The 27,965-nt window shown below is 36.5% G+C and overlaps 1 protein-coding gene and 2 long non-coding RNA genes across 13 annotated transcripts in view; 2 read left to right on the forward strand and 1 right to left on the reverse strand.

The window, feature by feature from the left end:
• Positions 1–27,965, forward strand: part of LOC147842463 (uncharacterized) — a 758,429-nt gene that overhangs the window by 430,011 nt on the left and 300,453 nt on the right. The window lies entirely within an intron of this gene.
• The window catches only part of LOC147842465 (uncharacterized), a 180,099-nt gene that overhangs the window by 59,440 nt on the left and 92,694 nt on the right, over positions 1–27,965 (reverse strand). For 10 of the 11 annotated variants that reach the window (XR_015500033.1, XR_015500034.1, XR_015500043.1 and 7 more), the window contains one exon: positions 10,963–11,075. This is a non-coding gene — a long non-coding RNA (uncharacterized LOC147842465). Of the gene's footprint in view, positions 1–10,866; positions 11,076–27,965 lie in introns of those variants that run through there. The other variant, XR_015500039.1, reaches the window with a different exon arrangement.
• Positions 23,130–24,476, forward strand: sox21b (SRY-box transcription factor 21b). Its single transcript, NM_001009888.2, is given in 1 exon segment — positions 23,130–24,476. A coding segment is annotated over 1 exon segment (738 nt). The 5' UTR covers positions 23,130–23,392; the 3' UTR covers positions 24,131–24,476.

Consider the following 27,965-nt stretch of genomic DNA (forward strand, 5'->3'; position numbering starts at 1 on the left):
TTGAAAAGTTAACTCCTTGATTTCGCACTGAATAAAATCAATTCTAACTCTTATTATATTCATTTATCAAAATATAACTCTTTAACGTCAACACTTTACTCTGAAATGCTTCAACACCGAAAATTTAACTCTGATGAATTTGCTGTGTACACTGGCTGCCTGTTCAGTTTCGTATTAATTTTAAAATATTACTTCTCACCTATAAAGCTCTAAATAATCTAGCTCCTGTTTATCTTGTTTGTCTTGCTACAATCCAACCTCCTCTTTAAGATCTCAAAACTCAGGGCTTTTGGTAGCACCTAGATAAGCTAAGCCGAGTAATGGAGGTCGAGCCTTCTCATTTATGGCTCCTAAACTCTGGAATAGCCTTCCTGATAATCTCCGAGGCTCAGACACACTCTCCCAATTCAAAGCTAGCATAAAGACCAATCTTTTTAGTAAAGATTCACTCAGTGCATCACTTAGCGGTATGATACATGAATGTGCCCCACACCGTTTTTTGCATCTCATTTATATACACTACGAACAGCAGCTACACTAATTATTCTTTTTTATCTATTTCCACCTGGGGATACTCATCCCGAGGCCCCCAGAGACTATGCAATGCCACTGATTCAATCCAAGACCAGCGACGAGATGACCCCAAGGTTTCCTGAGCTGCTGCTGTGGTGGTCATGGAGGAGTGGAGAGTATGAGACTGATTCCCGTGACACTCCAGGGACAGACGAGTCTTCGCTGAGGTCCAGCATTCTCCAGCCTCCGGCACCTAGACTGCAGCTCTGCACAAGACATTTGGCCAGTGGAGAAATGGTCCTGCCCAACTAAGCCTGGTTTCTCTCAAGGTGTTTTAATTCTTCACTTTCGCCAATTGGTGTCCTCGCGCTGTCGCCACTGGCTTCGGGACCTGTAGAGCTGCGCATCGATGGATTTGCTCTTCAGTGTTTGGACTCTCAGTAGTGATTATTAAACCACACTGAACTGAGCTAAACTGAACTTAAACACTGAAAACTGAACTGACACTGTTTCAATTCACTATAATCTTCTAGGTGAAGCTGCTTTGACATAATCTACATTGTAAAAAGCGCTATACAATTAATGGTGAATTGAATTGAATATTAGGATTTTTTGTTATTTAACCACTTGATTTTAATTTACCAACAGTATTAAAACTATTTGCCTCAGTAGTCAAAAACAAAAGTATTTATACAAAATATCTGATCCCTTTATAACTAAATAAATATGTGTTAAAGAGACTCAAACTTGATAAAACGTAAATAAAGTGTAGATCAACATCTGTACAGTGTGAATAATAATGATACAGTAAACCTCAAACTCTGTAAACAAAACTAATTATGATAATAAAATCTGAGCTTTCAAGTAAAGGAACCAACCATCATTACTCAAATACATATTGCAACATTACAAAAAGTTGAATGTAATGTAATGTAATGTAATGTAATGTAATGTAATGTGTGTATTTATATAGCGCATTTATTGTGTATGGCCATACACCCAAAGCGCTTCACAATCATGAGGGGGGTCTCTCCACACCACCACCAGTGTGCAGCATCCACTTGGATGATGCGACGGCTGCCACAGGACAACGGCGCCAGTGCGCTCACCACACACCAGCTATTGGTGGAGTGGAGAGACAGTGATAGAGCCAATTCGGTGGAAGGGGATGATTGGGAAGCCATGATCGTATGGGCCGATAGAGGGACTTTGGCCAGGACACCGGGGTTACACCCCTGCTCTTTCACGAGAAGTGCCATGGGATTTTTAATGACCACAGAGAGTCAGGACCTCGGTTTAACGTCTCATCCGAAAGACGGCGCCCACTGACAGTGTAGTGTCCCCTTCACTTTTACTGGGGCATTAGGACTCACACAGACCACAGGTTGAGCGCCCCCTGCTGGCCTCACTAACACCACTTCCAACAGCAACCTAGTGTTCCCTAGTGGTCTCCCATCCAGGTACTGACCAGGCTCAGCCCTGCTTAGCTTCAGTTAGTAACCGGTCTTGGGCTGCAGGGTGACATGGCTGTTGTCGAACATGTGTGTGATTGTGTGAATGACTACATTACCCCCTATGCAAACAAACTCTTTCAGATAGGGGCGCTAGTGGCATGGATGCACAAGAAAAGAAACCAAAAAGCCACTCTGGCGACATCCGTACATGCTTTTTATTTACAATCTCCTCACTGCTGCTATACGGCACTCATTTTCACATGTGTTATTATTCTGACCTGAAGTGACAAGTGTGCTTTTCTATGTGTTTTGCACTCGCACTCTTCTGTCATCTCTCGCAAGTAGGCGACCATGAAGTGTTTTGTCAAAGGATGACAAATGGAAAAACCATTGCTGCAGCTCTGATGCACGTTTATGGAGAAAAGTAAAGCACGGCAGTGTTTGAATGCACTGTGTTTGTCTGAGGTAATTACAGAAGTTTGCCGTTATTACTGAAATGTTTATATTCAATACAAAGTGTGAAGCAGATTGGTTACATCCACTTACCTAAATCGTGGATTGCTCACCGCATTCGGAAAAGTTTAGATATTTTTCAACTATGGGTGCCTGGAAAAGTTGCACGCCTCCATTGGAAATTACACCCTAAGCTTATTGCCATTCCTTCAAAGATGCACGCTTAGCAGCCACATCCTAATAAAACTATAGCGCTTCACACCAAAACTTCATACCAATCTTTTATTTTTATTTTTTTTTGTGGTGGGCCATTATCTGCGTTAACTGACTCTTATCTGGCGATAAAAAAGATATTAATAAAATAAAACTCGCCATAATCAAATCTCAAAGTTGGGTTGAGAGTTGGGTCAATTCTACACAAGCTATGATGACTTTCACCATGATATTTTAGTGTGGATGTATACCTCACCGAACTGCACTGTAGGTGGTGAGAACGAGAACCTGTGTGTATTCCTACTGTGAAATGACCACATCAAACGTGACGTGCTAACATGAATGCAGTTAACAAGAGTGAATCTGATTAATGTTAGCTCAACATCTAACTATCAGGCACCTGTAGAGTTTATGCGTTCCAGTAAAACATACAAATAAGATGGAGCGGGAGCTTTTTAAAATGAATCAAACCGGAGAGCAGTCTGACAAAAAAAGTGCCCTTCTGAATCAAATTAGCAAGATTTTCTGGATCTTTTACTTACTTCGAAGACATACTGACTACGCTAACATGGACATCTGTAGTCTAGTTATTTGCCTTAATAGATAATAAAATAATTAAGGAGTTTCCTGTAATTTTGGGTGACTTTAACTGCCGTTCAGCATTTTCACTTTAACTCATGAACATTCATTCAAGCCCCCGTGACAAACTGGGGTATTAGATGCAAATAAGGAGTAAGGACTGGTGAGAGTGTAATGGAATTTAATAACGCACGCCGAAAGAAAAATAACTTCCGCATTTCACATTGTATGTGTGTGTGTGTGTGTGGTCCTTTACCGACAGTCGTGTGTGTGGATCTTGTCGGAAAATATGGTGTAAAGTCTTACATGATGGTAGTAGTTTGATCGCGGTGTTTACATCAATAATGCCAGTAATATCTGCATACTCCACGTCTTAATTCCATTTCTGTTTAGTTCAGTTATGACTTTAGTCGGATTAAGGTCATTAAAAATGCCTGTTTGGAGCTTATGTAGGCCTACAGGTCAACATTCATGTTTAACTGAATAAACAGTAAACACAAGCACATCTTATTCAACATCATTTATTTTCATCACCAATTATCACAGTAGAACAGTTTCTCAAGCAGTTTATGATGCATTTTGGAAACAGGAGATAAGCCCCTGGTCTAATGCGCCACCTGGCTTGAGAAACCCGTTCTCAAAGTCTTACTTTTAGTCATTTTTTGGGAAGCGCACATATTCTGAATGCCTTCGGCAGAAATCAAATGAGCCATTTTAATCTAGATTAATCTAGGTTAAATCCAAGATTACGGTGAGATTAGTCTAGATTAAAAAAATTAATCTATGCCCACCTATACTTTTTTTACTGTTATTGACAATGGTGTTCGGTCAAACCGATTTTATCACCCAGCCATACTTAGGCAGATCCGGTGTTTTCCCAAAGAGTTTTGGTTGACGCTTTATTTAAAAGAACAATCCTCCCTATTAATGAACCCTTACTTTTAGCTTAATAAACTACCAATTTACAGAATACTATTAGTTATTAAAGAAGGCTTATTATGAGATGCCACACAAATCATTTTTAAAAAATAACTCTCTGAAACTGAACATTTTAAGCTTTTAAGTGAAGTTTATTCATAAACAAATTTTGAGAGGATCACGTGCTTATGATCGTTCACAGCTGTTCCAACTTTAGCTAATGACTGATTATCCTATCAGACGATCCTTAACTCACTATAAATAACCAGACTATTCTCATCTCAATATCTTCGTCTTGAAGAAACCCCCCCCACACCACCTTACTTTCCCTCCTTTCAAACGGGCGTCACGGTGGCAAGCGATTAGCGCTGTTGCCTCAAAGCAAGAATGCCCCTGGTTTAATTCCTTTCCAAACCAGACGGCATTTCTGTGCGGAGTTTGCTCGTTCTCCCCGTGGTTGTGTGGGTTTACTCCGGGTCCTCCGGTTTCCTCCCACAGTTCAAAAACAAGCACTCTAAACAATTAATCAAAATACATTAGCTAAACTCTGAGTACACCTTTCAGCATACATATCCGACACTTAGCTACAACAAGCAAGAAGGGGAGTCATCAAGATCTACCTGAGCTCAAACTCCCCTCTCGCCTTGCAACGGGAGGGAGACCAGGGCTCGAGGATCTTATAAGCTCAGGGCTCTCTCCCGGGACAGCACGCCAAACTAGCTTTACTATCAATCATCAGCTAAGTGTGAACTCTTGAAATAGACTCTAATTGTGCTGTTTTGATGACTGTCGCTTTAAATTGAAACGAGATCGTGCTCTTTCTAAAAGAGGGCGGAGCTACAAATACCTGTGTGTCAGCATAGTGCCAAAGTCAAAAACAAGACTAATGTCCTATGCCACAGGTGTCAAACTCAGTTCCAAAAGGGCCGCAGCTCTGCACAGTTTAGTTCCAACCCTAATTAAACACACCTGATCAAACTAATTGAGTCTTGTTTGAACTAATTGAGTCAGGCTTGTTTGAAACCTACAGGTAAGTGTGTTGGAGCAGGGTTGGAACTAAACTGTGCAGGGCTTCGGCCCTTTTGGAACTGAGTTTGACACCCCTGTCCTATGCTGATTGAGTGAGAGGTGGTCACCAGTGGGCGTGGCTTTCCTCTGATGACACGTACAAACGGAGAATGTCAATTAAAGTGTTTCTGCAGACGGTTTTAATTAAGTGTGATTATAAAAAATACAATAAATACATTTTCACCATTAGAGGCTGGATATATCCACACACCGCTGACACACAACTGTGTTTAAACCCCTTATAAAACAGATTTTTTGCATAATAGGTCCCCTTTAAAAAGACCGTGCATGAATTTTAAAGCGACAGAATTCTTGCCTTTAAACTTGTTGCATTCAGACTGAAGATGGTGAGGCCGGGTTAACAATATATGGAACTAAACGCCATCTGCAGAGTCACATTGACTTACTGAAGAGACGGAGAGTCGTTTCTTTCACTCTCAATGACACCGTCATTATGCTGCTCACTTAATCTCTTCACATAAGATTGATAGGGTCTCTGTGAGCATCGGGGACATGGGAACCAAAGTCTGGGATTGTGAGGCAATCGGCACTTCTTACATCACATTTCAGACGAAATTAAACGCTAACGCTTCACAATAGCTTTGGATTTGTTAATGTGTTAATTAACATGAATAAATAATGAACAATACAGTATTCATTCATGTTAGTTAATGGAAATACAGTCATTGTTAGTTCATGTTAACTCACGGTGCATTAATTAATGTTAACTAGCATGAATTTGGATGTTAATAATGCATTAGTATATGTTGAACTGTGATTAATAATGCTGTACAAGTGTTGTTCACACTTAGTTGATGATAGTAAATACAAAAGCTTATTGTAAAGTATGACCAGTGAAACTTAAAATTTTGACAAATTTTCTTACACCAATGAATATTTATGAGGCTGGATTAATATTCAAAAAACAATTGTCATAGTAAAACGTCAGAATTAATCAACTGGTTGCAATTTAGTAGGCTAAAGAGAAGGTTATAAGAGTCTTAATATTGTGTTGAGTCCCTTAGAACAGGTTCAAATATGTTTAAAGTGATAAAACATTTTGGGCCCTATTCTACACCCGGCGCAAGTCGTGTTTGGCGCAATTTGTTGCAAGGCAAGGCAAGTTTATTTATATAGCACATTTTATACACAGTGGCGATTCAAAGTGCTTTAAATAAACAGGAATAAAAAAGTATAAGAAAATAAAAACAAATTATTAAAAACAGATTAAAACAGGTTATAAAAGAATGAAAAAGAAAATGAAAGACATAATAGTGTGATCTGTGGGATGCAGCACAGTGCTCATTCAATAAAGGCACAGCTAAACAGATGTGTGTTCAGTCTTGATGTGATCGTGCCTAATGTTGGAGCACATCTGATCATTTCTGGAAGCTGATTTCAGCAGCTGAAGGCCGATTCTCTGTGCTTTGACTGAACTCTTGGAATTTCTAGTTTATTTGATCCTAATGATCTGAGTGATCTGTTGGGTTTGTTCAGTGAGCATATCTGTAATGTATTGAGCTCCTAGGCCATTTAGTGATTTATAGACAAGTAATAATGCTTTAAAATCTATTCTGAATGTAACTGGGAGCCAGTGTAGAGACCTGAGGACAGGTGTGATGTGCTCTGATTTCCTGCTTCTAGTCAGAATCCTGGCCGCAGCATTCTGGATGAGCTGCAAGTGTCTGACTGTCTTTTTGGGAAGGCCAGTGAGGAGGCTGTTACAGTAATCCACCCTGCTGCTGATAAAAGCATGAACAAGTTTCTCTAAATCCCAACCCAAGCTCATTTTGGAAACGTACCCCGCGGACGTTTCTGGAGACTGTGATTTACGTGGCCGGAGGTTCGTATGGCCGCATTTCGTTTTTTCGAGCGACTGACGGCTGACGGCTCCCCTCCGAGTGAAGGGCTTTCCCGCTGCAACCAGTTTGTCCGCTTAGCTCGCAGCGTTACGTCGGCAGAGCGGAGGCCTAGAGGAGGAGGAGCCAGCCACGGCGATGATCGGGATCGAGTCTGGAGAAGAGTAGTTCCAGAAATCAGATAAGATGAAAAACAGAATCCAAAAAATAAGGACGAGAACGCGGCGAGATCCGAAAACGCGGTCGAAATCAAAGACGAGGGCTTTTGCTTTTTTTTTTTTTCTGGACAGCTATTGCAAACTGTCGCTTGGGTTTAAGGAAGGAGGAGGAGGAGGAAGAGGAGGGCAGCCGGGTCGGCCGATTGGCCGGCCGCCCTGTTGATCGTTCAGTCGTTCATGCAAGAACTGTGCGGGCGCGAACGGCGCGCGCTCCCGAGAGGCGTCCGAGAGGTGTCCGCGACGCGAAAAATCGCGTACAGCGACCTCTCGTGGATCCTTGAAAACCAAAAATGCTCGAATACGTACCTCCCAGGACGTATTTCACGGTCTGCAGAAACGTCCGGGGGGCTACGTTTCCACACTGAGCCCGGGTTGCTAAATGCTCACTGGAAACAAAGCATCTGATTCCAGCGATGTTTTTGAGATGATAGTATGCTGATTTACTGACTGCTTTGACATGACCACTGAAACTCAGATCTGACTCCAAAGTCACACCAAGATTCCTGACCTTATTTTTTGTGGTTTGACCCTTAAAGCCAGGCTATGCATTCACATTGAGAACCTCATCTCTGTTCCCAAATGCAAAGAAAGCACATCCAACTGTTAATTTCATCAATACATTGGCAGAGGGTGTCAGTGGGGCTGTGGTCATTAGGGAGTAAGGCTAAGTAGATCTGAGTGTCATCAGCATAGCTGTGGTAGGAGATTTGGTTCTTTCTCATTATTTGCTCAGAGGGAGCATATAAGGGTTGGTGGTGCCAGAATTGAGCTTTGTGGGACTCCACATGTCATGGGTGTCCATTTTCAGACCAGCGCAACCCCAATTTTTCCATTTTGCACCACGTTGTTTAAATAGTAAATCAATTTGCACCACGTTGTGGACTCATGGGTGTTTCAGTCTCGAAAGGAGGCGTGTTAAGGCGCATTGTTGGCTTGTTGCTATTTGGAGGGAAGCAGGTCTAAAGTCCAGCACAGAGCATGTTAGTTGTGCACCTTAAACGTGTACACATAGCTTAATACACACAGGATCTACAGCAATACACAAGTACCTTTACAGATGAAAACAATTAAAGGATTAAAATGTTACAAACACTATTGTTTTCTACATCAATATAAAAACCTCTGCCTCCATCTCGAAGAGCTCTTTCAGTTTATTCATGGCTATTAGCATTAGTAAAGTGTTATTTTTATTAGCAGTATTATTCATTATATGCAGATTTTAACTTGTTTTAATAAAAACAGGTTTAGATTTTTCCACCTGTGGGCTTTTCACCATATGGGGCATAAGAACAGGACGTGTGTTTGGATATAACTCCACACTTGGTTTTTAGACGACACTTCATTATTATCGTTCATTTATTTCTTTTCTGGAAATTAGAACTGAATTAAGAAATAGTTTTGAAACAAATCTTTGCACTTGACAAACTAAATTAAATATGCCGGCTGATGGATGTCTTCAGTGGAGTGAGCTTCCACCTTTTCCTTACTCCACTAAAGTAAATTAGTAAAGAGTGAAAGTAAATAAAAAGTAAAGAGGCTGAATGGAGGAGGCTCGTTCTTTTTTCTCGCACTGCAGATGCCCTGTTTAACTGTTTTCTTGCTAGTGAAGCGTTAAAAGCCCGCAATGTAAATAGCAAATGTGCCATGGTGTGACGCTAGTGACTCTTAAAGGGAATGAGATATGAGACTATGATTGGTTTAATGCACGTTATGCTCAAAACACACAGAACTCGTTAAGAGAATAAGCACAACCCTGTTAGACCATGTGCCGGGGCGCAGAGCATATGTTTACATCCTTACAACAGCAAAAGTATCCTTAATGCTTTTGCATCATGCGCTTTAGACTTTGAGCCTAGATCATTAAAATAGAGCCATATAATTCTCAAAATACTTGTTTAATGTTAGAATAATTTTGCAATGATTTCAATACGATTCATTTGAATCAATTTGTCGATTAAGCTCTGTAAACCCATCCCTTCTCCATAATGTAACTGTGCCTTGATTGGTCAGCTGGCCAAAGTCTGTTTTGATTGGTCTATCAGTGTTGGAACTAAATGCTGGGACTGTGTAAATGAGTTACTTTAATCACCTTGATTGATTCGATTGTAACAGGCAATAAAAATAAAACATAAAATAAAAAACATTTTAAAATAATAAAAAATTGAATTAAATAATAAAAGTGAAAAAGATTTATTAATAATAAAAACAAAACAAAATAAAACAATGCAAAAAAAAAAAAACTTGAAAATGACTCGATAATCACACTGATACAAATTTCCATAAATTATTCTACACTCTCAGAAATAAGGTTCGCGAGCTGTTCCTGGGGTGGTACCTTTTCAAAAGGTACATGTTTGTACTTAAAAGATTCATATTGGTACCTAAAACAATTTTAAGAGGAACACTAGGTACTAATATATACCCTTGAGGTATTAAAATCGACCTTTTGGGTACAAATGTGTACCTTTTGAAAAGGTACCACCCCAGTGACAGCTCGCACACCTTTATTTCTGAGAGTCTATTAATTATTTCAGAAAAATTATATCAGCTACTTTCAGTATCTGCTATTTTTATTAATTTTTTCATATTCTTTTCAGCTTAGTCCCTTTATTAATCAGAGGTCGCCACAGCGGAATGAACCGACAACTTATCCGGCATATGTTTTACGCAGCGGATGCCTTTCCAGCAGCAACCCTATCTCTGGGAAACATCCATACACTCTCAATCACACTCATCCACTACGGACAATTTAGCCTACACAATTCACCTGTAACGCAAGTCGTTAGACTGTGGGGGAAACCGGAGCAGCCGGAGGAAACCCACGCGAACGCAGGGAGAACATGCAAACTCCACACAGAAACGCCAACTGACAGAGGTGAGGCTCGAACCAGCGACCTTCTTACTGTGAGGCGACAGCACTACCTACAGCGCCACCGCGTCGCCATCTGCTATTTTATTTCATGTCATTTTAAATGATTTTTTTCCTAAACCATCATATGACAGCTAGTACAGAGCGATATTGAAGTAAATGGTGGCTATTTTGCCTAAACGGGCATGTTTAGTGTATGTTTTAAGCATCTGAGTACACAAACCAGATAGAAAAAGTCTTGACTGAAACTTTTATATACCCCAAACTATACTTAACTGACTCTGTTATCCAAATAAAAAAGGAAATATTGAAACCGTGACAGAAACGACTTCATCACCAGTAAGTATACAGTAAAATATTAACATTTATTCATTGGGATTTCAACCTATTGGCTCATATTTGCCATTCCACATTAAAATAATTAAATATTCATTCATTCTTCTTCAGCTTAGTCCCTTATTTATCAGAGGTCTCCACAGCAGAATGAACCACCAACTATTGCACAGCGGATGCCCTTCCAGCTTCAACCCAGTACTAGAAAACACCCATACACACTCATTCACACACACTCATACACTACAGCCAGTTCATCAATTCACCTAAAGCGCATGTGTTTGGACTTGTAGGGGAAACCGGAGCACCCGGAAGAAACCCACACCAACACAGGGAGAACATGCAAACTCCACACAGAAACGTCAACTGACCCAGCCGGGACTCGAAACAGCGATCTTTATCATTTATTATTTTCAGCAAAAGCTACTGATATGAAAGGGACAGCACATAACACATCACTTAATGATTTCATTATCATTCAGTACCTTAAGTTAGATGGATGTCATGATCCTTCACTCTCATGTCATTCGACCCGTTTTGTGGTCCATTTCTTTCCTTTAGAGGGGCTCTGCAGAGTTTAGGATCTTCTTATCGCCACCTATGGCCAAAGTAGAAAATTGCAGTTTGTTTAGTGTCATTTGAGTAGCTTCTCAAATCTACACAAGTTGCAGGCTAAATACACTCTTTAAAAATGCTAGGTTGTCATACAACAGGGGTCACCAATCTCGTTCATGGAGGTCCGGTGCCCTGCAGGGTTTAGCTCCAACTTGCCTTAACACACCTGCCTGGGTGTTTCAAGTATACCTAGTAAGACCTTGACAGCTTGTTTAGGTGTGTTTGATTAAGGTCGGACCTCCAGGAGCAAGTTTGGTGACCCCTGCCATACAACATTGGGTCACATATGGACAAGTTTATTGTTGGGTGACTTTTTTTTTTTTCAATTAAATTTTATTACATTACATTTTATGACACTTTTTTAACTCCATGGTTGGGTTTGTCTATGATCCAATGTTGTATTGTAACAATACAGCATTTGACGGTTACTATATTAAATATAAATAAAAATAAGCTCTCCAAACAGCATGCCACAAAAGTAACCATATTTTCTATTCGGGAAAAATGTGAATAATATTATTAGTAAATCTTTACATTTTATTTGCTTCTGCATGCTGTAGTTTAAGGGTGCTTTCACACCTGTGGATTGATTCCTTTGTTCTAAAACTGTTACAATGTTTATTTTTGTTCTTGGTGCGGTTCAGATATAAAGATATAAACCAGAGGTAAGACTTTCTCATACATAGCAGTTGGCTAGAATTATGATAAATAATTAAAAGTCAAATTAAATAAAACAATTAAATGATTTAAATAAAATCATATGAAAATAATTAAAATAAAATAAATCAAAAATAATAAAATAATGTAAAAAAAAATTATAAAATAAAGAGTCATTTCTCAGTGAGTACGCCTTAAAAAATGATAAATGAATAAAGTAATGAGATTCAATCCAGTAAAAAAATACAAAACAATAAAAAGTTTAAAAAAATGTATTAATAATAAAATAATTAATAATAATAATAGATAAATAAAATAAAATTAAATAGATAAAATAAAATACAAACTAAAACAAAAATCCTCCAAGAGTCGTTTCCCCATGTATGCACCCTAAAAATTGCATATAAATTAAACAAGTAAATAAATACAATAATAAGAAATTCAATAAATAAAAAATACAAAATAATAAAAATTAAAAGTTAATGAATAAAAAGAAAAATAATTCAAATAAAATAAAATACGAATAATTAAAATAAAATCAAATGGAAAATAATAAAACAAAGTAATGCAAAAATAAAATAAAAATCGTCGTTTCTCCTTGTATGCACCCTACACATAAACAAATCAAATAAATAAAATTATAGGAAATTCAATTGAATAAAAAATTAAAAATAAAAATAAAAATTGAAAGATTAATTAAAAATTAAAAATAATTAAAATAAAACACACAAAAAACAATACAAAATAAAACAAAAATCAACCAAGAGTCGTTTCTCCATGTATGCACATTTAAAAATGCATATAAATTAAACAAATGAATAAACAAAATATTTTTAAAAAATCAATTAAATAATAAATAATAAATAGTTAAATTAAATAATATAAATTAAAAGTAAAATTATAATAAAATAAAATATATAAAAAATAAAATAACACAAAATAATAATAAAAATTTGTCGTTTCTCCATGTATGCACCCTAAAAATTTTTTATAAATAAGACAAATAAATAAAATAAGAAATTCAATTAAATATAAAATTACAAAATAATAAAAAGGAAAATTATTTACACAAAATAAAATACATGAAAAAAATTATAAAATAACACTAAATATAATAATAAAATCACTTTTTCATTCCACACCCTAAGAAATATAGTTATTGTAACTAAACATTGTGTCAAATATAGACAAACCCAACCAATCATCCATATTTGAGCTAATGCTGAATTTCAATATCAGCAAAGAACTCTCCACTTTCTACAGTCAGCATATAAAAAAAAAAACCTCACAGAATGCAAAGAGGAGACTGAATCTCTTTCTGTCCTGTGTCAGACATCACATCGAAAAAAAGCAGAAGTGCATGGAGAAAGCAGGCATTGTGATGAGATAATAGGATGCATGAGAAACATTGTGAAGTTTAAGCTGATTCCAGCTCAAAATGCTATCATTATGTCCTGCTCTCTCTCTCTCTCTCCCTTTCTGATATAAAACGCAGAGGCAGACGGCGATGTGCTGATATAGAGGACGCAGCTATCAGGTGGCAGTCTGGGTAATTACAACTCTCTGTTTGGACCGGGCTGCGATGCAAAGACGATAAGCTGGAAGAATGGGGAAAAAGGAGCCGGGCGATAATGCACCAGCTAAATGCTTCAAAATAGTGTATCATCACAAAGTCATCACAAAGCCTGTGGGGGGAACAGACTCTGATTTCTAAACCACAGGGGTATAAAAGAGGAAAAGCGTGAATACTTCTCCCTGCCCCCTCCAGTTTCTTCTGTGCTTAAACATGTGGCTCTTGGGAAATTTTGATTTGACAAACGGCTCAGAGGGTCTGGAGGTAAATGCTCGCCTCCAGGAGCTCAGATACTGTCAGACTGACTATTTGACTGAGACTCGTCTTATATCGACTCTAAAGATGGACACTTTCTGAGAGGACTAGACTGGAGTAACCAAGAAACATTCACCTAACGATTGTTACACCTTATTGCTTATGAATACATGCAAATAAATAAATTAATTAATTAAATAAATAAATAAATAAAAACTATATATATATATATATATATATATATATATATATATATATATATATATATATATATATATATATAAACAATTAAATATAAATATAAACAAAGATAAATATAAAAATATAAATAAATATATAAATAAATAATTAAATATAAAAAAATATATATATATATATATATATATATATATATATATATATATATATATATATATGTATAAACAAAAAATTAATAAATATATAAATACAAACAAATAAATATAAATAAACAAATAAATAAGTAAATATATAAATAAATATCTATATATATATATATATCTATATATATATATATATATATATATATATATATATATATATATACATATATACACACATACAAATACAAATAAATAAATACATAAATGGTAATAAAAATATATAAATATAAATAAATAAAAATAGAAATATAAATAAATATAGAAAAAAAAAAAAAAAATATATATATATATATATATATATATATATATATATATATATATATATATATATATATATATATATATAAACGGAAAAAAAGAAAATAATATATACAAATAAATAAATAAAAACAATTATATATATATATATATATATATATATATATATATATATATATATATATATATATATATATATATAGACACAAATAAATAAGTAAATATATAAATACAAATACAAATGAATAAATAAATATTAAACTATAAATATTTAGCTATATTTAACTATAAAGTTATATAATCACTATATAATAACTATATAATATTTAACTATAAAATATTTAACTATAAATATAAATAAACTCTAAATATAAAAAAAATATATAAAGATAAATAAATAAATATTTATAAACAAATAAATAAATACACAAATAAATAAATATATAAATTTAAATAAATGTAAACACAAATAAAAAAATATATAAATACAAATAAATAAATAAACAAATTTGTAACTATAAACAAGTATACATTAATAAATAAATATAAAATAAATATATAAATAAATACATACAGATTTTTTTCAGCACATTTCTAAACAATAGTTTTAATAACTCATGTTTAATAACTGATTTATTTTATCTTTGTCATGATGACAGTAAATAATAATGGACTAGATATTCATCAAAACACTTATATACAGCCTAAAGTGACATTTAAAGGCTCAACTAGGCTAATTAGGTTAACTAGGCAGGTTAGGGTGATTAGGCAAGTCACGAATAATGATGGTTTGTTCTGTAGACAGTCGAAAAAAAAAGCTTAAAGGGGTTAATAATATTGACCTTAAAATGGTGTTTAAAAAATTAAAAACTGCTTTTATTCTAGCCGAAATAAAACAAATAAGAATTTCTCCAGAAGAAAATATATTATCAGACATTCTGTGAAAATGTCCTTGCTCTGTTAAACGTCATTTGGGAAATATTTAAAAAAGAGAAAAAAAATTTAAAGGGGGGCTCATAATTCTGACTTCAACTGTAGATATATACACACACACACACACACACACACACACACACACACACATATATATATATATATATATATATATATATATATATATATATATATATATATATATATATATATATATATATATTTATATCAGTGATGGGATTGTGCCATTCCCTTGGCCCAATATTTGTGCTATATATATATATATATATATATATATATATATATATATATATATATATATATATATATATATATATATATATATATATATAGCACAAATATTGGGCCAAGGGAATGGCACAATCCCATCACTGATTCCCCCATGCTTCACTCTGAGCTTCAGGAGTCTGGGTGGGATGCTTATTTGAGGCTTTTCCACACTGTAACTCTCCTGAATGTGGAAAAAAACAGTGAAGGTGGACTCATCAGCGAACAATACATGTTTCACATCATCCACAGCCCAAGATTATTACTGCTGGCACCCTTGGAACCAACATTTGGTATTGGCACAAGCAACCAAAGGTTTGGCTATAGTAGTCAGCCATGTATATCGACCATGTGCAGCTCCAGACCAACAGTTTTGGTGGAAACAGAAGAGATGAGGAGCACATTTAATTCAGCAGTGAGTTGGGCAGCTGTGCTTTTATGTTATTTGTATGCAATCCAGGTTAGCATCTAAACATCTCTTTCAGATCTCTTGCTGATCCCCTTCTAGCTGCAACCCAGCACTAGGAAACACCCATACCCAATTATTCATACACATACACTTTAGCCAATTTAGCTCACCCAATTCACCCATACCAAATGTCTCTGGAAACCGGAGCACTGGGAGGAAACCCATGCCAACACAGGAGAACATGCAAACTCTACACAGGAATTCCAACTGGCCCAGGACTCGAACCAGCAACCCTCTTGCTGTAAGGCGACAGTGCTAACCAAAGAGCCACAAACGTAATTACATGCAGGTATTTAACCAAGCCTAAGCACAAAGTAAAAACATGCAGTTACACAGCAAGTACATCGTAATGGATTATTAATTTCAGTGTCAGTGCATATTAGCTAAGGCCACCTAAAGTGGGACCAAATAAACATGTTAACATATTCTCTGAATTTATGTTTCAAGTTTTCACTGCAAATATCACACCCATAACGCTGGAATTGCTCATATATATTTATTCAGCGCTAGATATTTGGATCCACATGAAGTGACAGATTAGGACACAAACAGGAGGTTATCAAAAGCAGCGGCGACAGAAACTGACAGATCTCGCCCGGGGGCTATTTTACAGTGTTTGGTTTATTATAAATCTTTTCAAGCACGTGATTATGAAATGTGTGGGCTGGTAAACGTGCCGACTTCTGGATCATTTTTAAAACGCATGGGTATAATATTTGAGGAGAACTTAATAACAGAGAAACAGTCACTAATTAAATCTTGACTGGTGTTCTTGATCCACTGTTAATCTGAAGTAGACACTGAGTGGAATTAGACATCAAGTCCAGTTGACTTTTTAGGTGTTTCTTTAATCCTCAAACTACTCAAAATCTGAAGAAAACGGTGAACGTACAAGTTTAATTCAGTTTGTTTTAACATTTAAAGACTTTTTCCTTTATCCTAAAATGCAATGCATGATACAAAACATCTGTTTTTAATCCATTTTACGAATGCATTGAAGCGGCCACTTTATTAGGTACACCTTAGTAGTACCAGTTTGGACTCCCTTTGCATTCAGAACTGCCTTAATCCTTCGTGGCATAGATTCAACAAGCTACTGATAATATTCCTCAGAGATTTTGCTCCATATTGACATGATAGCATCACACAGTTGCTGCAGATTTGTCGTCATCCATGATGTGAACCCACCACATACCAAAGGTGCTCTATTGGATTGAGCTATGGTGACTGTGGAGGCCATTTGAGTACAGTGAACTCATTGTCAAGTTCAAGAAAGCAGTCTGAGATGATTCACGCTTTATGACATGATGCGTTATCTTGCTGGAACACTGTGGTCATAAAGGGATGGACATGGTCAGCAACAATACTCAGGTAGGCTGTGGCGTTGACACGATGCTCACTTGTTACTAATGAGACCAAAGTGTGCCAAGAATATATCCCTCACACCATTACACCACCACCACCAGCCTGAACCATTGATACAAGGCAGGATGGATCCATGCTTTCATGTTGTTGAGGCCAAATTCTGACCCGACAATCTGAATGTGTCAGCAGAAATGGAGACTCATCAGAGCAGGCAACGTTTCTCCAATCTTCTATTGTCCAGTTTTGGTGAGCCTGTGTGAATTGTAGCCTCAGTTTCCTGTTCTTAGCTGACAGGAGCGGCACCCGGTGTGGTCTTTTGCTGCTTTAGCCCATCTGCTTCAAGGTTGGACGTGTTGTGTGTTCAGAGATGTAACGAGTGCTTATTTGAGTTAATGTTGCCTTTATATTAGCTCGAACCAGTCTGGCTATTCTTCTCTGAGCTCTGGCATTAACAAGGCATTTGCACCCACCAGTAGCAATTGCAGTAGATCAGCAGTTTCTGAAATACTCAGACCAGCCCATCTGGCACCAACAACCATGCCACGTTCAAAGTCACTTAAATCCCCTTTCTTCCCCATTCTGATGCTCGCTTTGAACTGCAGCAGATGGGCTTGACCGTGTCTGCATGCCTAAATGCATTGAGTTGCAGCCATGTGATTGGCTGATTAGAAATTTGCCTTAACTAGCAGTTGGACAGGTGTACCTAATAAAGTGGCCGGTGTGTGTATGTCTAAAACACAATCCAAAATACAAATGTGCAATGCAAAAATAGATGAAATGCATTGATGCATTGCAATATGTATTTGAATATATTATTATTTTTTATTAAACACCAGTAAAACTTACTGACGTTTTCTTCAGTAGAAGCAGAATTTGAAATCCACAATGTAATGTGTAATTCAAATAAGTAGATAAAACACATGCAATGCAATGCAAAAATATAAATAAATGCAGTGCAAATACAAAGAAAAAATCTAATGATGATGCATGTGTTCTAATATTTTTTTTAGAATTGTGTAAAACAAAATAAAATATACAACTAAAATGTCACAATATATAAAAACCAGGCTCTGCTTCAGCAGACTTTTACATTACAAGTGCACTATTGGGGTTTTCCCACTGAATGCTAGTGAATCGTTATTAACCGCTGCAGTACTCTTGTCAGAGAGTCGGAGTCATCATATTCAGTTTGACCATTTATTGAATAAGATTTGACCACATACACTTGTCAGTGTATTTGAGGTAGTTTTTTGTCAACTACTTTCTCTTGTACATAATGCGGTCTCCGAGCAAGCGCACGCTGTCTGACTGACGTGCTGCCGGCTTACTTAGTGAATACGCAGTTACGCTAAAAGTGTCTATAATGTAGGCATTGCACTATGTCTTTTACGTACTTTACGTAAACGTCACGCAAATCACAGATCCTAAATTTAGAGGGGAAGAATTAACAACATGCACATTAAAATAAACCAAGGAGCCCACAATGATGATAATACAAAAGAAACGGTCTGATCAGATGCTCTGTGTGCTTGAAGTGGGTCTGTTGGCTCATTTAGGCATTCATGCAGTTAAAGATCTCAAACTTTGTCTTGGAGGAAGGGAGTAAATGATCGAGCATCTGATAAGAGAGAGTTATATTCTGCTAATGAGCTCTCTTTCATCAGTCAGAAAGCATCGACACGCCCCACTTTGAGTTTGAAGGGGTCTAGTGCAATCCTGTGTCACCAAAACAGATGACATGATAGGAACAGTGCAGAAGCTCTACAAAGAAACAGCCAAGAGAGCAGTTTGTGTAGCGCTTCCTTTGCTGAATGCACGCTAACGTCAAGTTCATATTAAGGTCATGCAAAGACATAAAATCAAGGTCAAAAAAGCAGTTATTATTGTTAATTATCTTTTTATTCATAATTATATAGAATTAATTTTATGGCGATGTAGTGGCGCAGTAGGTAGTGCAGTCACCTCACAGCAAGAAGGTCGCTGGGTCGATCCTCTGCATTTCTGTGTGGAGTCTGCATGTTCTCCCTGCGTTTGCGTGGGTTTCCCCCGGGTGCTCCAGTTTCCCCCACAGCCCAATGACATGCGGTACAGGTGAATTGGGTAGGCTAATTTGTATGAGTGTGTGTGTGAATGTGTGTGGATGTTTCCCAGAGATGGGTTGCAGCTGGAAGGGCAGGTTCAAGTTGGCGGTTCATTCCGCTGTGGCCACCCCGGATTAATAAAGGGACTAAGCCGACAAGAAAATGAATGAATGAATGAATTATTTTTGTTCATATATTATATTGTTTATTGTATATATAATTTAATTTGTAATATAAATTTATATTACTATTATATATTAGCATTCATTAATAATGCTAATATATAAAAGCTACAAGAAATTGATAGTGTTTTTAAAAAAATCATAAGCTTGTCTTGTGATGATGATGATGCATGACAAATAAAGATGCATTAAAAATTAAAGATGCTTAAAAATCTAGTTTAGATTAATATCTAATATGTGTTATATCAGTATATTTATGCATTCAGACACAAAGTGCATTGCAAACAGTGTAATAAAATTAATAATAATAATAAACTTTAACACTGTAGTTTACAAAATTCCACTAATAACTTGCTTATTATTAATGTATTAACTCTTTATTAGTATTTATAAAACATGCTAATATTATGCAGCCCTAATCCTACCCAATACATAAACACAACTACTACCTTAATAACAATAATTAAGAAGCTAATTAATCATTTGAACAACAAGTCTTAGTTAATGGTGAGAATTGCACATTAAAATAAAGCGTGACCATATGTTTTATCGCACAGCATGATTTTATTTAATACATTTTCATTCCCACATGCAAATGTCCTTCATGTTTTAATTAAAAATAAATAAAGGGAATTTGAATGCGTTATAAAGAGAGTGTAAAAGTAGGCTTGTGGTTGTTTTTATTGAGAGTATATGTTCAAGTATATTGTTGTTTTTAAAAATGATCTTACAGTATGGCTGATTCATTGGGAAGATATTCTGGTAACACTTTAGTTAAAGTACCATTTCCCACGATCTTCTGTATATAACTATTAAACTATATTAGTATAATGTAATCTGTATTATAGTACAATACTATTACAATAACCAATATAACTGGCTTATTACTTGCCTTTTAATAAGGTACTGACGGTTTATTAGTATTCATAAAGTATGTTCTTATTCTACATCCCTAATCCTACCCAATACCTAAACCCAACTACTACCTTTATACCAATTAATAAGAAGCTAATTAATAATTTAAGCTACAAGTCTTAATGGTGAGAGTTGCACATTAATATAAAGCGTGACCATAATAATACTCTAATGTTTTATCGCACAGCATGATTTTTAAAATACATTTTTATTCATATTTTATTCATATATGCAAATGTCCTTTATGTTTTAATTTAAAAAAATAAAGAAAATAAAGAAAATATAAATGTGTTATAAGGACAGTGAGACAGTAGGCTTGTGATTGTTTTATTAAGAGTATACATTTAACTATATATTGTTGTTTTTAAAAATGATCTCTTATAGCTGATATATTGGCAAGATATTCAGGTAACACTTTAGTTAAAGTACCAATTCCCACAGCCTATATAACTGTATATAACTAATAGAACCAATATAATAACCAACAAATATAGCTGGTTTATTACATAAGTTATTGACTCATATGTATGACCTTACTGCACATCCCTAACCCATCTACTACCTAATAAGCAGAACATTTGTATTGAGCGAAACTTCTGGTTAATAGCAAGAACTGTACCTTAAAATAAAGTGTTACTGAGATTTTACATTTCAATGAAACTTCTGGGATATAAAGGCTTAAAAATAAATAAATAAATGTGGTATATAAACTAAATAAAATGCAGGACTCCACACAATTCATTCATGTTGTCACAACCCATGGATTAAGTAATTAAGTGGATTGAAGATAAAACAGTTAAGTTGTCCCACGCCTTCCAAAAATAAAAAATAAATAAATAAATCTCAAGAATTGTGTTTCAGCTCAGTTTAAATAGTTTCAACGAGCAGCAAGAAAAAATATGCGTTTATTTAGAGATTTTCTGCATGCGTTTATTTAGCAATGCTTTATTTTTCCGATTTCAGTACATGCAAGATATTTCATCATATTCTGAGATGAAATCTGACCACAAAGCCTTAAAGACAGCTGTCAGTCATCTTCTAACACTCATCATCATCACCAGCTCATCTTGACTGCAGCCCGCCGGACTTTCGGCTGAACAAAAGACATGCATATTAAGGCCGAGGGCAGGACGCCATAATAGTACAACATTAATCTCATTCGATAGGCGTAATTAAATTTCAGAAGGCACGTTTGGCCGAATAATGGAGAGGAAACCAGGCTTATGGCACACAATAGATTTCAAGCACTCGTGGAGCTGCTCGGCATTTAGCGCTGCTTGTCTTTCAATACACAGATGACTTTCTTCACGATAAACCTGCGTGCAGCTTCTCTTATCGGCATCTCTTTTACATGTATGATTATTAATCATCTCGGGATGTGCAGACCTCTTCAAATGAATTAGATGCGTTGCGTTTGATTGTGTAGAAATCGCATTGCATGCAAGTAAATAATAATGTGGTAAGGGGGAAATGTCTGACAACAGGTTTAAATCCAAAAGAAGACCTTTTGCAATTAAATGATTTCTCCCACTTGTTAAAAGCTGTCGTTTTAATAATGGGGAACAACAGAGGAGGTGCGGGCAGAATCCACTTAAACATACAATTTACACAAGGACTCTCTCAGATATCTGTAATTGCATTGGAAATATTCCTCAACCCAATTTTCGGGTCACGATGCGCTGCCTTCGGAAAAAGCTTTGAAGTCGGAGAGAGAGAGAAAAGCCCAGAGAAAGTTCCGCGCTGTGATAAACACCTCGTGCTTTATCTGACTCATAAACGCGCACGTGCTTCAGTGGAAATGCGCAGATAAATTAAAGACTTTGCTTTTAATCAATTCAGCCACTCGGATGGCGTTTTAGTGATGCTTTGCATTAAAATTGAACTCTTTTCCTCTTGTTTATTAAATAAAACACATTTCGCGTTTTTTTGTATTATCTAAGTTATTTATTAGGATAAATCGGTTCAATTTATTGCAATATTTAACTTTTACAACACAGAACTTTAAAGCCAAATTAGTCAAATTGCGTATTTCCCTCGGAAACCAGAAATCGCGCTTACCTGAGAAGGTAACCATAGCAACAGTCCCACTTTTCAGTCGATAATTATTAAATGAAATATTGACAAATTATGAAAATTAAATAATTCTATATTCTTTTAAATCCAGCTATTTGATTTCTATAAATGTATATATATATATATATAGGCTAAATAATTAAAGTGTTTTGTTTAAAACTATTCTAGAATAAACCTCATCAGATTTGATCTCCAGATTTATTTTAAAGTTTAAAGCCATTGTGGATAATTTGCGCACTCGAGCGTTGAGTGGGCTATTATTAAAGCGCATTCACACGCTGCGTCCTGGACGCTCACACATGATGTTGGGTTGCTTTTCACTCTGAGCAAAGTGAGTTTATCATTTCTCTCTCGTCCGCGCGCTGGGTGGGATTTTGGAGCGCCCGAGGTCTGACAGATGCAGAGCGCATGCGCCGAGGGCCCTTTCACTACCTGCCAGCGCGCTCCTTACTTCACATGTTGCAGCTCTCGACCGACAATCACTCGATTTAAGTTATCAGCGACGGCTGCTTCGCCATGGTGAAGAGGAAAACACACAGCGAGCACAGCTGAGCGGGAACACACAGCTTTTTCTTCATTTCGTCTGACAGCCACTATTTTTCCAGGATTTACCAAGGATGCGTCTGAGAACTTTGCTTTCGCGAAAGTTAAATTACGCTTGACTTGGACTTGTTCTGCGCGTCGGAATGAAGAGCGTGAAGTAAACCTGGAGACTTCTGTTGTTTTTAAATATATAGCCTAGCTATATATAAATCACGCAACTTCATCAAAACAATAAATAAATAAATCTATACTTTGGGTAAGTGACAGCCCTGTCAGTGGATTTCTACCTGAAGCAGGTGAACGCGTCATGTCCAAGCCCATGGATCACGTTAAGCGTCCTATGAACGCGTTCATGGTCTGGTCCCGAGCGCAGCGGCGGAAAATGGCCCAGGAGAACCCGAAAATGCACAATTCCGAAATCAGCAAGCGCCTCGGAGCGGAGTGGAAACTTCTGACGGAGTCTGAAAAGAGGCCGTTCATTGACGAAGCCAAGCGCCTGCGGGCGATGCACATGAAGGAGCACCCCGACTACAAATACAGACCCCGGAGGAAGCCCAAGACTTTAATGAAGAAGGACAAATTCGCGTTCCCGGTGGCGTATAATTTGGGAGAGCACGAGGCGCTGAAGGTGGGCGGCTTACCAGCCGGAGCGCTCACCGAGTCTCTAATGAGCAACCCGGACAAGGCAGCGGCGGCGGCGGCCGCAGCGGCGGCCAGGGTGTTCTTCAACCCCTCAATGTCCGCAAACCCGTACTCCTTTTTTGATCTTGGCTCAAAAATGACCGAACTTTCGCCACCGTCTTTCTCCTACGCCTCACCATTGGGTTACCCAACAGCGGCGACCGCGTTTTCGGGCGCAGTCGGCGGCGGAGCGCACACACACACGCACTCGCATCCTTCACCGGGTAACCCCGGGTACATGATCCCGTGTAACTGCGCAGCCTGGCCGTCAGCGGGGCTCCAGCCGCCCCTTGCATACATTTTACTACCCGGAATGGGAAAACCACAACTTGAACCGTATCCCGCGTACGCGGCGGCGTTATGAGACTCTAAAGCGAGAAAAGTTTTTAATGTGAGCAGAAAGAAAAGACTACATGCAATACACGTGGAGCATGCACGAACCTGAACATGTGATGACCACGATCGTCATATCAGACATCACATGTGTTTGTATCATGATTATAATGCCTTGATGTAAAGGTAAAAGCTCTGACTTTCCGGATATCAGTGTGCTGAACGGATCCAGTCTGCCCTTGTCAATGTGAATAATCCAAGGAGAAGCGTCTGATTATTAACCTGTTGACTCTGTAACTAGCTCAGCCTAATACGCGCCGCTGTTGCAGAGAAGATCGGTCAATGCTGTCAGCGTGGTGACTTTATTGAAGATAAAAGGAAACGATTAATCAGAAAATCAGTTTTAAGGAATCCCGCGCAGTTTCTTTTCTAATCAAATCATGTGGGTGTATAAATGTGTACAGTTTTATTCAACTGGTATAGTGCTCTCTATAAAAGTCGGAGCTGCTGGATTACAAATCGGGTGTATATTATGAGTTCTGGAAAACTATTCCATGGATGTGTGTAATATTTATTGTTCAGTCGGTGAAAATCCTATTTGTTGATCGTGGGACACGCCGTGTTCTTTGATATTTGCACAAAGGGAGAGACCACGAGCACTTATACATGTAATTTATTGAAAAGAAACACCAGAAATAATGATCATCATGCCCAAGTTTCGGAAATTTTCCAAGGGTGCTGGTCGGCATAATCACTCTCCACATCACAGACGACTGTCAGACGCGTTCATTTAAGAAAGTCAGTCCGTTTTTTACTAACTCGAAGTGAAAATGTATGTTATATGTTTTGCATAATTCCACTTATATGTACTTAAAATGCCTATCGTTCGTTTGAACAAGGGGGATATAATAAAGCGTATGCGGAAAAAAAGGAAATTGCTCTGTAGTTCTTGATGAATGGCGAACAAGATTTGTATCTTGAATGCCTTTACTTGGTCGGAGCAGGTGAAGTGTAAAGTATCCTCTAAAGGACGCTTTTGTTCGGGCTTTGAATAGAATTACTCAGAAATCTCAAGCAAGTCTTTGTAATCAAGAGCCAAAATCCTGATTTATCACAACTCAAATCATGAATAGGAAGGAAGATAAAGCTTAGGAGTTTACTTTGAGGAAAAACGAAACCTATTATATGCCTCCGCACAGTCCTTTCTTTTTAAAGCAAGGCCCAATTAGAGAAATCCTAAAATACTATTTTATAAACAGCTATTTTAAAATTAACTAAACATCTGACGCACATCAGAAATGATCTTCCTTAGGGTATTCTTCACGTCGGGTCTGTCCTAATGTAAACTGTCCTCTTAGATTACATTAAGAAGTTAATTCAAACGGCTCAGACCAATTATGCAAAACTAATTTGGACTGTCCAGGGATAATTACCTCCGCCACGCTTAATTGAATCTTTTGACTGGGCTGTATTCTCCATTGTAACCGCGCGATCGCAGCTCTCCACGGAACTTCCTGCTCCGCTTTGGAGAAATGACCTTCTTCACCTGTTATGAATCAACAAATCACGGCCTGGTGTGTGCGTTATTTACAGGACAGCCCGTTTGAGCTCGAGATCGAGCTTTTATGCATTGGCTCTTAAATAGATGTCTGTGGTTATAGCAAATTTTCACAAACTATACGGTATGTTTGAATGATTTGCATCCCAATGCAACTTGCAAAAAAATTGCACATGCATTGAAATGGATATGATTACATTTTTTTAGCAATCAAATATACTAACTTCACTGCAAAACGTGATATAAAAATTAGTGCTTTATTTAAGATTTATTTCATGCATGCTCTGATCTTTAATTTTTTGCATGGTGCAAAATACACACTAGGTTGTTGTCAAATATACCATATTTATAATTATAATATAAATGGACAGTTTTTTCAAACTACTCGAGTTTAACAACAATTGTTTTCAGCTCAATGCACTTAAATTTGCAAAAACTAGTAAGCTAACTTAATTTATTAACAGGGTTTCAGCAGGTTTCACTAAGTTAAATTTAAGACTTTAAGAACAATACTAAAAGACCAAATATATAATATTTATAATTATAATATAAATGGACTGTTTGTTGAAACTACTTATTTAAAATTAGCACAAAAAAAAACGAAACAATTCTTGAGTTTTAACAACTTAATTGTTTTAAGCTGAATGCACTTAAATTTGTAAAAAAAAACTGGTAAGGAAACTAATTCCTTCACAGGTTTTCAGCAGGTTTATTTTAAGACTTTAAGACCATTACTAACAGAACACCACTAAAATGCTTGGTTGTTGCAACCCAACGTTGAGTCAAATATATAATATTCATAATTATAATATAAACGGAAAAACCCAACTGAGGTGTTGGAGTATAAAATGTCATTTAAAATGCATATAAAATTGTGCCCCATGTTGAGTTTGTACACATTTGACCCAAATTTAGGTTACAAAAAATCTGAAATTATATTACACAGATACATAACATATAATAAAGCTATAATAATATAATATAATACAATATATAACTCAGAATATACAAATATATATAGTAGTTAACATTTGAAGGGGATCAAAAATGTTTTCCAAATTGTCCTATAAGACAAGGATGAGTTCTGCTCTATTATTTTAATATTTTTAGGACAACTTTGATGGAAGGTTTTGATCCACTTCAAATGTATAATTTTTCTCCTAACATTAGCATTTTTCTCAGCCTACTATGTATAAAGATAATATCCTTTTTATGTCAATTATTATGTTATTTTCATTGACTTTAATGTAAAATTAATTAAAAAAAATGGAAGTCTCTGAAAAAAAAAGCCAATTTCAAAAGTAAATTTCAGATGGCACTTAGAGGTTTATGCATCTGAACTCATATATACACATACACACACACACACACACACACACACACACACAAACACACACACACATATATATATATATATATATATATATATATATATATATATATATATATATATATATATATATATATTAACATTGTACATTTGAAGTGGATTTAAAAAGTTTAATGTAAAATCTGATGGTTGCATTCAAATTAGGAACATTGCTTTATGTATAATTAATAATCTTATGTATATATATATTTGTATTATAGATTAATATACGTGTTATATAATAAAAGCAATGTTTCGTATTTGAATGCAACCCTTACATTTTACATTAAATGATTAAATCAGAATTTTAAATACATTTCAAAATAACTTTCCTGACCTTTATGAACGGAGCGAGCTAAAGCACACAGGTCGGTTCTTGCTGCATTTTGAATGCACCTCAAAATATCATTTAGATGTAAGCAGAAGCACGGACTGAAATCAAATCCAAAACTCTGCATATTTTGTCAGGTATCCTGACGCACAATTAGATTTTTGAACAGTGGGTTTTTCTCCCAGACAATGTTAGGAAAAGCTTTGGGTCTCGGCCTACAGTTTGCACAGGGAAACGTCTGAAAAGGTCGTCAGCTCCACAAAAGAGCGCACATTACAAGCCCAGTGACCGTTTTCCTTTTTTTCCCCCCTCTCTTTTCTCCCTTCGCTTTACTCGGAGGAAAAAAGGGGGCACTAACTGAAAGAACTTTGTCTCCCTTCAGTAGGAGCATTTAGACAGTCGAGGAGGTTTTGTCTGGGAACAAAACATGAGTTGGGAGGCCTTTGTGCGCCTGTTGTTTGTTGAAGTGGAGCTCAGCAAAAAGCGCCTGCTTTCCCTCATTGTGGTTAAAGCAATCAGTGGTATTTGGAAAACTGTTAGCATTGTGCACTTCTTCTGTGCTCATTGTCGAGGATTTCTTTTCACCGGGTTTTTTTTCACCCTTCCAC

The sequence above is a fragment of the Danio rerio genome, chromosome 9, assembly GCF_052040795.2.
Source record: "Danio rerio strain M-AB ecotype USA chromosome 9, GRCz13ab, whole genome shotgun sequence".
Lineage (NCBI taxonomy): Eukaryota > Metazoa > Chordata > Actinopteri > Cypriniformes > Danionidae > Danio > Danio rerio.